The sequence below is a fragment of the Electrophorus electricus genome, chromosome 3 (genome assembly GCF_041902795.1).
Source record: "Electrophorus electricus isolate QZ-2024a chromosome 3, ASM4190279v1, whole genome shotgun sequence".
In the NCBI taxonomy this organism is placed as follows: Eukaryota; Metazoa; Chordata; class Actinopteri; order Gymnotiformes; family Gymnotidae; genus Electrophorus; species Electrophorus electricus.
The window spans coordinates 38566800-38579640 of record NC_137499.1 but is presented as its reverse complement, the minus strand read 5'-3'; the positions used below and the strand labels follow the sequence as shown (position 1 = coordinate 38579640).

General features: G+C 37.2%; 1 protein-coding gene across 15 annotated transcripts; it reads left to right on the top strand.

Moving 5' to 3' along the window:
• Window positions 1–1916: 1916 nt before the first annotated feature.
• On the top strand, window positions 1917–12814 carry LOC145657059 (uncharacterized). Of its 15 annotated transcripts, none has more exons than XR_014122884.1 (14): window positions 1917–2539; window positions 3930–4074; window positions 4583–4645; window positions 5131–5199; window positions 5884–6045; window positions 6202–6346; window positions 6458–6487; window positions 7069–7098; window positions 9203–9253; window positions 9633–9674; window positions 10552–10652; window positions 11489–11521; window positions 11771–11810; window positions 11935–12034. XR_014122884.1 is itself a non-coding variant. In XM_081711492.1 (14 exons), exons 2-14 carry the CDS (start codon window positions 4012–4014, stop codon window positions 12073–12075), a joined length of 966 nt encoding a protein of 321 aa, XP_081567618.1. In that variant the 5' UTR covers window positions 1917–2222; window positions 3930–4011; the 3' UTR covers window positions 12076–12814. The 15 variants fall into 15 exon arrangements, 11 of the variants coding, with proteins under 11 accessions (XP_081567618.1, XP_081567622.1, XP_081567619.1 ...); XR_014122885.1 differs by having other exon boundaries at window positions 11489–11511; window positions 11935–12033; XR_014122886.1 differs by having other exon boundaries at window positions 11489–11511; window positions 11961–12028.
• Window positions 12815–12841: the final 27 nt, after the last annotated feature.

Here is a 12841-nt window from a genome sequence, read left to right as displayed (position 1 = left end):
ATGACCCTGTCTTTCCTTTAATAATCACGCTCCAGTAAATAAAACTGTAACTGTCTGGCAGAGATCAGACATCATGCTCAATACCCCCTTCAACCGGGTTACATCTTCTTTACTGCCTGCTTTTCAGTTTATTGATGTGCCTCTCAATTTCTTCCATTTTGACACTGGTGACCCACTACTGACACCAATGTAGCATTGGCAGAGAAGAATCAGAAAATGCCATTTATGCTCAAGAACAGTGATCTTTGTTATTGAGTGGCAAAAAAGAAAAGCGTATAGAATGGAAAAGGAAAAGAGTCCAGAATGGTCCTTGGCATTTTAGGGTTCCTTGGCATTATAGTCCTTGGGGATGTCAGGTGTGTATATTGAATAACAAACTGTCACGGGACGTTCCTCCCCACGAGTCACGTGGTACGGGTGCCAGGGGGTTTCACCTTGTTTGTGGCCACGCCTTTTGTGATTACGTGCACCTGCATGGGGCTTAATGTCGTGTCTATTTAAATCTCCGCTAGTGTGTGTATGGTGTTGGTCATTGTTAGTCTGCTGTTATATGTTAAATACGTATGTAGTCCTTGTTAAGTGTTATTGTGTAATGTGTTGTGTTAACTATGGAAGTCATGTCTTTTGTTAGTATTGTTTATGAGTGCCACCAGTGTTGTTTGTGACTTTCATTAATAAATGTTTCACAGTATCGAGGGATTCTGTGCGTCCTGCTCCATGCCAATCGGCACTCGAGCCAGCAGATCCGTTACAGAATGACCAACCACCACAGGATGCCAGCTCTTTTGGTGAAGAACTGACTTCCTAGCGGGAGGTGCATGGCCACCCCCTGCACTGCCGCCTGGATCCCAGGAGATTGGGGAGAGGACCACGACTGGTATCCGGGTCCACTCCGGAGGTGGAGGGGAACACCCCCAGGAATTTCTTAGCTGAAGCCTAAGGAGGATGGATGTGCCCCACATCAATCAGAAAGAGGTTGGTTGTGTGGAGCTAGTGGGATCCCTGGAGGGCAGAGCTGTAGCCCGAGTTCCTTCCGATCAGCAGAATGAGGAGGATCGTTCAGGGGAGGAGCACGTCCGGAACCGGGGCGGAAGTGAACCTCTAATGAGGCCGGGGACATGTCTTTTGTTAGTATTGTTTGAGTGCCGCCAGTGTTGTTTGTTTCTTTCATTAATAAATGTTTCACTGTATCGAGGGATTCTGTGCGTCCTGCTGCACGATAATTTAAATATAGCTATTCCAGCACATTCTCTTTATGCTCGTGGGGCAGTTATAAAATTGAAGTTTGATGGAGCAAATTAAATTATGTCACGGTACGGCCCTTCCTCCCAAACGTGTGTGTATGCGTGTGTGTGTGTGTGTGTGTGTGTGTGTGTGTGTGTGTGTGTGTATTCGTTTGTCCGTAGGGCCACGCCTTCCCCGTGTTTCACACCTGCTCCTCGTTTTGCCGCGTCAGTGTGCATGTATATAATTCTCTCGTTTAATTGTGGATGTGTCGGTGTTTAACCTTGCGATATCGTAAACGCTACATTGTCTTTAATGTTAATCAATAAACGTCGTTGTGTGTCTTGTCAAGCCTCCCCACGTTATAAATTAACACCGCTGAACTGTTACATTCGTTTAGACAGATCTCTTTTAAAAGCTTAAAATGAAGTCTCTGACATGTAATGAAGTAATAAATTAAGAATAACTTATTAGAAGGAGATCTGAGATTGAAAGAGCTAACTTAATAATCTGCATTCTTGGCTCCAAAAGCTGTGATATACACTGCACATATTTTAGAGGAGTTTAGTATTTTTGATGTATAAACAATTTTTTGTACTTGTGAGAAATACTGGAGTGGTAGAGATTACTTGTCCAAACAGGAATAGGGGAGTCACTGTAGTCTGCCGCTGCTATCAGTAGTGCTAACTGAACATACTGTGCTCTGTGTTACCCTTGGGACAGAACAAGACTGCTGATGTTGGAGTAGCTGGAGAGGGTCAATGAGTCCACTGGAGCTACAGGTTTGACTGAGCCACATGCGGACACTGAATGTCAGGCTAGTTAGCAGCATGAGCGGGCACTAATTAATAGCGCAGCACTGGGCAGACGACTGGGTGCTGGATGGTCTCTGTACCCCGACAGAGAGGACAGGACGTGCGCGGGTCATAGACTGTGTGTACGCCAAATGACATGCGAGCCATTATAATGTGGTCCAACAACTTACGCTTTTCGTTTGGGTAAGTGTGAAAAATTATGACCTGTCCTCGAAAGCTTCCGTCTGGCACATTCTGGGGGATTTTAATGTGACATCTCTGAACACATGGGGGCTTCCCAAGGCCGAGCTTGATAAAACGTCGAGCGGTTTCAAGATCGAAAGTAAATCGCTACGTCCAGGGGAGACTTCAAAGCCTATAGAAAAGGAAACTGAGATTTGAGTGAGGGCAGAAATGTCCATTGAGAGTTTTAGCATCCGACCAAAAGCAGGACTGTCTTACTTTTAAAAACAAAAGCTAGAAATTCAGCTGTACGTTCGGCATCGTAATTCTGACTGAAGGTAAGGTCTTTTTTAAACTTGTCCTACTAGCATCCGAAAATATAGTTAATGTATTCAAACGTGATTAAGTCCGTATGTGTTGTTTCAGTCAGGCTTTCGAACTATGCAACTAACTAATGTGGAGAGAACAAAGAGAGTGAACGTTGTTCGGGTGTTCACTTAATCATATAAATACATCGGTCCGGTTACAATCCTCCATATTAACCATACCACTTTTAACCATAATAATAATAATAATAATAATAATAATAATAATAATAATAATGATACAATAAACGTATTTCTGTTACATTACTATTATTGTTACTACTACTACTAATAATAATAATGACAATATTATGCATATATAATTTTAACGTGGAGCGATCACGTAGCGGATGCAAGCGCTGAGAAGATTTATTAAAGGGCAAATCGGCAACGGTCCAGGGTCAGTGAGCCCAACAGGGAGAGTCCGGGAAAACATAGCAAACGAAAAATACACAAGAGGTTACAGTGAGGGACACAACAGAAAACAGGTTATGTGCAAAATAACAGGCAGCATGAAAATGTAACGCGAGGGTGTCGGCGCCTTAGACATGAGACGGAAGTGAATTACATAGGGAATCCATAATAGAAGGGACGGACGGGATAGAATAACTAAATATGTTTAATTACAGACACAGACTAACAATACAGAATATAACAAGGAACAAACAGGATAAGATAAGAGTAACAGGCTAACAGGGTGAGGGCGAGAACTAGGGAAGCAGGGAAGTAAACATTAAGGAAACATGAACTGAGAACAGCGAAGATGTATTAAAGTAGGACACGCAGGGAGAACACTGATCTGGACTGCATACTTTAGACAAACAACAACCAAGACAAAAAACATAATTAATAAAACTCAAAGAAAACCAAATAACACTTGCATATATATTAAGAGGAAACAAACAGAAGCGAAGCGATGGAGGAACACCGGACGAGGAAAGAGAGCGGAATCAAACAAGCAAATATTAACGGGGAAAGCAGCGTAGACGAAAACACAGAGAGACAGTAGACAACTAGCAAACATGAACAGGTAAAGCAACACAGACAGAAAGGATAACTTAGCAGGGAACGCAGGGAATCCTGGAGACAGACCCCTGGTTGCTAGGGAAACGGGGAACGTGACAGACAACAGAGGCTGGAACAATGTAGACCAGTGAGAGGGGAGCGTTCCGTGACACTTATTCAATTAACTGCTTTTTTGCCCCTCTATGATAATAAAAAAATGACACCTTTAAGTGGATTTGTGAAATCTCTGGAAATCTGAGCTTCACAAAGAAATCTCTTAAGGGTTGAACCTGCAGAGATAACTGACATAATACACTGAAAAGGGCGTTGAAAAGGTTTCTTTTCTCCTCTCCTACAGAAACCAGTGGTCTTAGTTATTTGGATATACCATTTCTTCACCCATCCATGTTCTTTACCAAGGCACACAGGACCATAAGGACATGAGCTTTCATGGTTGCCACATCGCCGTAATGAGCAACAAAGCCTTCTGCACTGTGTTAATTGTGAGTTTATATGATGCTTACGCATCTTTTTATGTCACAGCTCACATGTATCTTAACCTTCTGATCTGATGTCCTGGTGATCTCGTCCTGATCATCTAAAGGTCTGAATGTGTTTGATTAAAAAGTAGCTCCTTAGCTCTAAGTTCTCTCATGTTATGAAGATGCAAATGCAGTGCATACATTTTTGCTTTTATAAGGACATGGGTCTTAATGCTGAACAAAACTCTTCCTTGTACTAAAGATACATGTTATGTGCACTTTTTGCAAATATGGTTAGTTAATTGAAAGTGTATTAGCCAAGACAATGTAAGTTTAATAGTATAGCACATTCAAAAGTAATAATTCAAAATTGTTTTATGTAAACATGAATAAGAGCATATAGAGCATAAAATGATACAGTTAATTTAAAGTAAATGGGCATGACAAGAAAGGCATAAATCAGATTAGCATTAGAATTCCAGTGTCTACAGGTTTTAGTCTAAACATGATCTCCTCTCCTTTTTCACAGGGACTTATTTTAAGACTCATGGTCTGTGATGCAGAATGTGAAAATAATTTTCATAAAGACATAGTAAGTATTTCATTATTAATCATTTTTGTTAAATTATTATTAAATTTTTAAGTCATAAATGTAATATATATTGACAAAAATATCAGTAGGTATACTAATACTTATAACTCATGTATTGCTATATGTATTAGTCAAATATACAAGACAAAAAGCAACAATATTAAGTCTAGGGAAATGGAATTTTTATTTTTTAATGTGACAGTACAGTATTTAAGTAATTCATCAGAGAGGTTTATATTGGGCAGTGATAGTTAGATTTATCCATTTTGTGCAGAATAAGCACATCCACACCAAAAGGTGTATGATGGTGCTGATATTAAGTCTTTGACATAGTCTGGGTTCCCTAAAATGTACAAGGACTCTTAAATTAAGATTATTTTAAGATCAGGACTTTTTACATCCAGATGATATTCATTAATTAGTTATTTGTGTGTTTTATATTTACACACTTGGTTAACATTTGTATTGTTTTTTAATATATATAGACAACATGTTTATTTAAAGACCATTGGATTGCGGTCAAGAACTTCACACCTCCTGCTGAATCTGAAAAGGTAGAATGAAGCAGCCATGTTTACATAATACATTTATATTCTATGGATAATGACAAAATAATATTATGTAATTTTAGTTTAATATACTCAAACAGCTCTAGTGCATTACCAAGAGTAACATACAGTACAATGTGTGGAAAACACAAAAAACAATTACATTTATGGATACATTATCATTTATACAGACTTTGTATAGTTGTCATGCATAGAAGTACCTTATTAAAATAAAAGTAAAATTTGATTGCTGGCCCCCAAAGAATATGAATGAGTTACAGTACATTACAAAACTGTTATGAGTGAATTCCACAATAAAATTGCATTTTATATCCACTTATATAATTATTACTTTCATTATTAGGAATTAGTTTAGGTAATGGAGAGACACTTAGAGAATTACTCTTATTTATAAGAAAACCTAGATATAACAGAAACAATAGTGTCTAGTCAAATAAAACGTTGCCACACTGATTTCACCTCAACTGCAAAAACAATTATGATTAAATATGATCATGACCTGTATTATTCTTCCTGAACCACTAGGGGTGATGGCTTACATTTTCACCATTGTTTCTTGATTCCTTCTAAGCTTTTAAAACTTAATTTGAAAAGCTGGCTCAAGGTTTGCACAACATTTTGTCATGAGAAGTTAATCATTTTTCTTTCTTCTTGGGTTTCTTTTTTTAGGACGAGCATATTTTACTCTCTGTCATAAATACTCTTTGTTCCACCTGGAAGCAGAATGGAGAAAGACTTAAGAATGAATGTAGGAATGATGCAAGGAACTGCATTGATTGCCTTGAAAAAGTTATGTGGACATATGGAAATATCCTGAAAGGCTTTGCAAGGGTACTGCTAGTTATATTTGCATATTTGATGCTTGATTCGTGCTCAAGGACACCACACATAAAATTCTAGGACTGCAGGTCATATGGGCTTGTGTCATAGACTGTGTGTTCACTGTAAAGTCTAAAGTCATTGTGTCGTCTCTTCTGCTTTTTCTAGCTGAACAACACAAAGGAAACAGAAAATATTACCAATTTTTGTGAGAATTATACCTGCAAAGATTCCTATACAACATATTTTATGAGACCAACTGACTTTGTGATCATGTATAATAAAATATGCAACGGGAATAAATCATTGGCAGGTATGGATCTAAAACTGTCTAGAGGTGAATGAGCACTTTGTTTTTTATATCTAAAGCTCTCTTTAAAATGACAATGTTCTAAAGCTCAGTTAATTGCTCTTTTTTGACTAGGTAGCATCCCAGAGTGCCCAAAAATACAGAGTAAGTAACAGTATATTTATTGCTTTGTTAATGTTATTTTTTCATACAAGACATGTGCCACATTGTTTTGAACATTCTACATAGGTGGAGTTACATGGAGCGATTATGAGGTAGATGCAGACCCTGAAAAGACCAAGATTCATTGAGAGGAAAATCCATAATCAGAGTCGTAGTTAAGGTCCAGAGTCATAGATCCAACACGTAGAGTCCGGGAATACATCTTAAACAAAAAAAACAAACAAACAATGAGAAAAGGGAGCAGGTTATAACAATGAAACAAGTTAACGATAATAACTAACACTAAAGATCAGAAAACAGGCAGAGAAATCATGATGCTGAATAACAGATGGAGGCTAGGCTTAACACAATGACCAGCAAACACACAGGCAACACGGCAGTGTTTACATACACATGCTACTGAGGACTAACAATGCACAGATTATACAAATTAGGTGAAAACCAATGTATTTCTTATAATGTATTACAATCTATTTTGCTTGATGTTTCCTCTATTCTTAAATCCTAAAAATGTCTGACCATCACAATGTCATTTTATTTGTTTGCTTGTTTATTTATTTTAGATTCTACAACTTGTTCCTGCATTATCAAGGGTAAGTGCCATCTAAAACAAACTGTTTTGGTTGCCTCGTATTGTAGGTTATTAGAGAGACTTTCTTACTCTGCAGAGAGGGTGCAATTTGAAATTTAATGTAACCCTAAGTTCTAGCGTACAGTTCGCAGAAGACTGCACCAGTCTCTTCCTCACAGGAGATGATACAATAAGGATTGTGCAGGGAATGTTTTCTTTGCACATGTAAGGCCTCTCATATCCAGTATGAAAAACATAATGCCACTGTGTATCTGAACTCTGTTGCTTGCCAATTTTATCGTTTCATAGCTGCAGTTTATCCAGTCAAATGAACACTTCCAGCATGATGGAAAGGCGCGTACCTTAAACACATACCGTGGTTATATTTACTGTGTTCAAATGTGAAAATCAATTACTATGGCATGTTTTTGGTATCATGTTATTGCCTTTATACAAATGAACATGTGTACAGTATAATGTAAAACTTTTTTTTTATGAATTTCTACTCTACACACCTACACAAATGAACATGTGTACAAATGTACACATGTAAAACCTATTTTTTTATGAATTTCTACTCTACACACCTCTGCTTGGCATAAGTGTTATTTACATAATTTCTTTGTATTTTTTCATATCTTTCTGTGTACTCTGTAAGAGGTTCCCCCCAGAACATTAGCCTATAGGAACCAAAAGTCATACCTAAGTCATCCAAGTCCTCTGAGAGCACAACTAGTCAAATGTCATATCCATTCTATACCAGTCCAGGAAGGTTATAGAATGTGTGATGGACCTGAGCACACACTATTTTTTCTTTCTCTTGGGGATTTCATTGTAGCACATGTGTATATATATATATATATATAAAGTAAGTTATCCATCAAAATATTTTAATGACACTCTTAAATGTCATTTAGGCCAACTTTATAAGTACACAAATAGCTGATAATCATCTACTTTATGAAATGCTGCAGCAAATTATTAGTTTAAGCTTATTCCCAAATTAAGAACTGCTATTATTCTTGTCTATGTACTACATCCCTATCAAGATGATATGTTAGATATATCTAATGTGGCAGTGCTCTTCTACCTCTTCCAACATGCTATAGTAGTAAATACGTCACTTATGTGCTTTGGGTTGTTGTTGTTTTTTTTTAAATGTGTTAGCCCACTTTTCTGTTCCTGTTGCTACTACTATAAGTAAGTGTCTTCCACCACATTCTAAAAAATAAGACTTGTAGCAGTATGAGAGCTGAGTCAGCATTTTATTAAATACACTTGACCTTATATTCTTAATATATATTCCAATGAATGATTGCCTGATTGGCAGAATCCATGTTTCATTTGTATCATGCTAAAAGTAGGATCAGAATTTGGACCAAGCAAGTTGAGTCAATGAAGTCGTCCTGTTTTTTTGTCAACACTTCAAGCCAGTGTGCAGGGAATGTTTTCTTTGCACATGTAAGGCCTCTGATATCCAGTATGAAAAACATGAATGCCACTGTGTATCTGAACTCTGTTGCTGGCCAATTTTATCCTTTCATAGCTGCAGTTTAGCCAGTCAAATGAACACTTCCAGCATGATGGAAAGGCGCGTACCTTAAACACATTCCGTGGTTATATTTACTGTGTTCAAATGTGAAAATCATTTACTATGGCATGTTTTTGGTATCATGTTATTGCCTTTATATAAATGAACATGTGTACAGTATAATGTAAAACCTTTTTTTTTATGAATTTCTATTCTACACATCTCTGCTTGGCATAAGTGTTATTTACATAATTTCTTTGTATTTTTTTCCTATCTTTCTGTGTACTCTGTAAGAGGTTCCCCCCAGAACATTAGCCCATAGGAACCAAAAGTCCTACCAAAGTCATCCAAGTCCTCTGAGAGCACAACTAGTCAAATGTCATATCCGTTCTATACCAGTCCAGGAAGTTTATAGAATGTGTGATGGACCTGAGCACACACTATTTTTCTTTCTCTTGGGGATTTCATTGTGACTCGGGCCTGCCAGTGATTGACACCTAGAATAGCCAATAGCTGCATGTAGAACATGTGTATATATATAGTACCATAAGATTAGTGTGAATACCTAAAGACTTTTTTTTCTCGTATGATCCAGGCACTTTATCATCAGAAGCCACCCATACCACAATTCCATCTACAAAGGAAAGTAAGTTATCCATCAAAATATTTTAATGACACTCTTAAATGTCATTTAGACCAACTTTATAAGTACACAAATAGCTGATAATCATCTACTTTATGAAATGCTGCAGAGAATTATTAGTTTAAGCTTATTCCCACATTAAGAACTGCTATAATTCTTGTCTATGTACTACATACCTCTCAAGATGATATGTTAGATACTTCTAATGTTGCTGTGCTCTTCTACACCTTCCATTATGCTATAGTAGTAAATATGTCACTTCTTTGCTTTGGGATGTTATGTTAGCTACCTTTAACTTTGCAGTGCTTTTCTACCTCTTCCAACATGCTATAGTAGTAAATACATCACTTATGTGCTTTGGGTTGTTGTTGTTTTTTTTTAGATTTGTCAGCTCACTTTTCTGTTCCTGTTCCTACTACTATGAGTAAGTGTCTTCCATCACATTCTAGGAACTAACACTTGTAGCAGTATGAGAGCTGAGTCAGCATTTTATTAAGTACACTTGACCTATATTGTAATCTATATTCCAATGAATGATTGCCTGATTGGTAGAATCCATGTTTCATTTGTATCATGCTAAAAGAAGGATCAGAATTTGGACCAAGCAAGTTGAGTCCATGAAGTCCATGAAGGGCTTTCAAAAACATCCAAACATACATATATTCAACAGTCAAGACAATAGGAACAAGGCAGGGTTTAAATACATGAACTTAACAAGACTAAAAATGAGGAACAGGTGTGGAAAACGAAATGAGGGGCAGAGAAAACGAAACTCCAGAAAGGAACCAAAAAAACACAAGACGGAAACCATGGAACATGGAAGCAAGGAGGGAGTAACCGTGACAATCATACTGATAAGAGTTTGTTCTACTCTTTAGACACACGCACAAAATTCCCTAAATAGAAAAAATAAAATAAAATTTATAACTAGCAGTTTGGCAGCAGCCTTTTAACTTCCCTTCACAGTGGGGCTTTATGCAAATTCCCTGTGGTAACAATGTAACATGAATATTAAAAAATTTGATGATAACTATATTTTTATAGAATTCACACCATAATCCAGATTTGTTTTTCCATCCATATTGTTGGTATGATTTTACCACATGAATCTGTTTTTTCAACATCTTGATTTTGTAGGAGTTATGGAAATATTCCATTATATTGATGCCTTTTCATTTTCACAGATGATAAAAGTATGGATTATTGCACAAAATTACAAAGTATGAAGCTTCATAATATGTTGGACTGCCCAATGGCTCCAGTTCTTCACTGATGAACACAATTTCCTGTCTTTTTTCCAGGTCTGGTTTCTGTAACCTTGTCTTTGTCCTTACTGGCCAACATAATATTCTTTGTTCTGTGGGTCCAACAAAGGAGGAGGCCTCATAACCATAATTGCCAGGTAATGTGAGAAGATGTCCATCACTCTTTGTAACGTTTTAAGTGATTGGGTAACAGGTCGGATGCATGAGCTAGCAGGCATGTAATCAGATGGAAAGGAAAAGACAAAACAAACAAGGAAGTTAATGTAACAAACTAAACCAGACGTGAAATGTGGGAATGAGGGAGCTAAAAGGCAAAGCAAAGATAAGAAAAACAAATACAAAATATAAATCAAAGAACAGCTAAAACCCAAAAGATATGGCATGAAAACAAAAAGGACATGGTAAGGTATTGTTTAAACAGGAACAGGGATAAAGATATTAACAGCAACATAGACTGCAATAATCAGTAATAGTAACTCTAAAGTACAGAGTAGTGCTTACAGAGTTTGTTTACTTCCTGGTTTTGTTTCCTCATGCTTCCTAATTTTGGTTTCATTCTGTTCCGCCCCCTTGTTAGTATCTATGCCTATTATTGTATCATCTGTATCTTGTTAGTCCTCATTAGTTGTATTTATGCCCTATTTGTTCACTGTGTCTTTGTGAAGTCGTCAACCTGTGTTATGTTTCTGAGCTGTAGTCTGTTATTGTGAATTTCTTCTGGTTTATTGGATTTCTGCATATGTTGTTGGATTACCCTCTTTGCCTGTTCGCTGTCTGTTTTGGTTGCCTCATTGACTGTTCTTCTGTATCGTGACCTGTGTAAGTCTATTTAGATTACAATTGTGGAGTAACCATGTTCTCTATTAAACTGCATTCACCATACTGCATTGGACTCTGTCTCTGTTCGTGCTCAGAACATTGCATAATGTAAAGCTGATTTTGTAATATGACTCATCTGCTCTTTTTCAGCCAGCTCCTACCATAGAACTTCTGCAGGTAGGACCAGGTACCACCCTTTTAAACAATTTCTGCATCTGATACATAATGTTACATAATCTGTTACATTACATAAATGACATAATGTTTGGGTACATACATGGCTGAGCATCATGGAAATTTTCCCTGAAGTTGGAGCTGGAATTGTTAAAAATCTCATGCATTAGGATCCAGTTCCTTTACATAGTATCCAGTTCTTCCTATGAATCTATAGCCTTATTGTTCCCTGCCTGTTTTTCTGTGCTTCACGTACCGTTAGAACAACAGAAACAGTTTCCACAGTCATGAAGCTACCGCAGGTGAGATTCCATTTTTTTAGTCATCTCTTTGCTATAGCGTTGTTAATGAGTCTGTGCACATTGATTGTGAATGCATTTTAATGCATCAAAGCACTAATCCTTTTTGATTTTTATCTCTCCAAAGATATCTCCTTGTATTGTCCATTACAGGCATCATCAGACTCAGATAAAAGCAGCATGGATAGAAGTCAAGCAATCTGTAGAAAGAGCTCCACTGACAGCTGTGAGTGTCCTCACACATCATGAACTGTGTCTACAGCATTGAACAAGCAGATCCACTGGGAACATGAAACTGAGGCAAAGTGATATGTGGACTGGGATTGGACAGAAAATTATGAACCTGCATCATATGATGTAGAACTGGGCCACATTTGCTTCATTTGGGAGATACTATCAGTACATTTCACTGAGGAAGCAACGGTTAAGTTGTAAGAAGCTACACTCTTAAAGACATAAGAAGAAAGAAAAAGAAGACAGTCAGATACTGAAATGAGGATTTCTTTTCCCACATAATAACAAATGAATCATTTATTAATATATTTTTCTTAATGTGTGTATATATACTTAATGAATTATTACTCACATTGTCTTTATTATTATTTACACTTATAAAGCATCTTTCCCATACCCAATGATGCATTACAATCAACACTGCTTTTACATCCACACCTTTTCGTAATATTGTGTATAATAGATGATGTTGGTCTTAAAATATAACCCAAAGAAGACAGTGTCATGGTGAGCTTCAGGTATGAAGCACCGTTTATGAAAAAAGCTGTGTGTGTATGCGTGAGAGTGAAACTGCAAAAGGGGGTGGAAATGCACGTGAGAGAGTGAAAGTACGCACGAGCGACTGGAAAGGCGTGCGAGAGCGAGTGAGTGAAAGTATGCACGAGCAAGAGAAACTACGTGAAAGATGTTTGATATGGTGGAGGAGCTTCATGTCATTCATTGTTGGTATACAATGTTATCAACATGAGAATAAAAAAGATATTTTTATTCTTTGTTTTTCTCAATTCAGTTCTATGAAC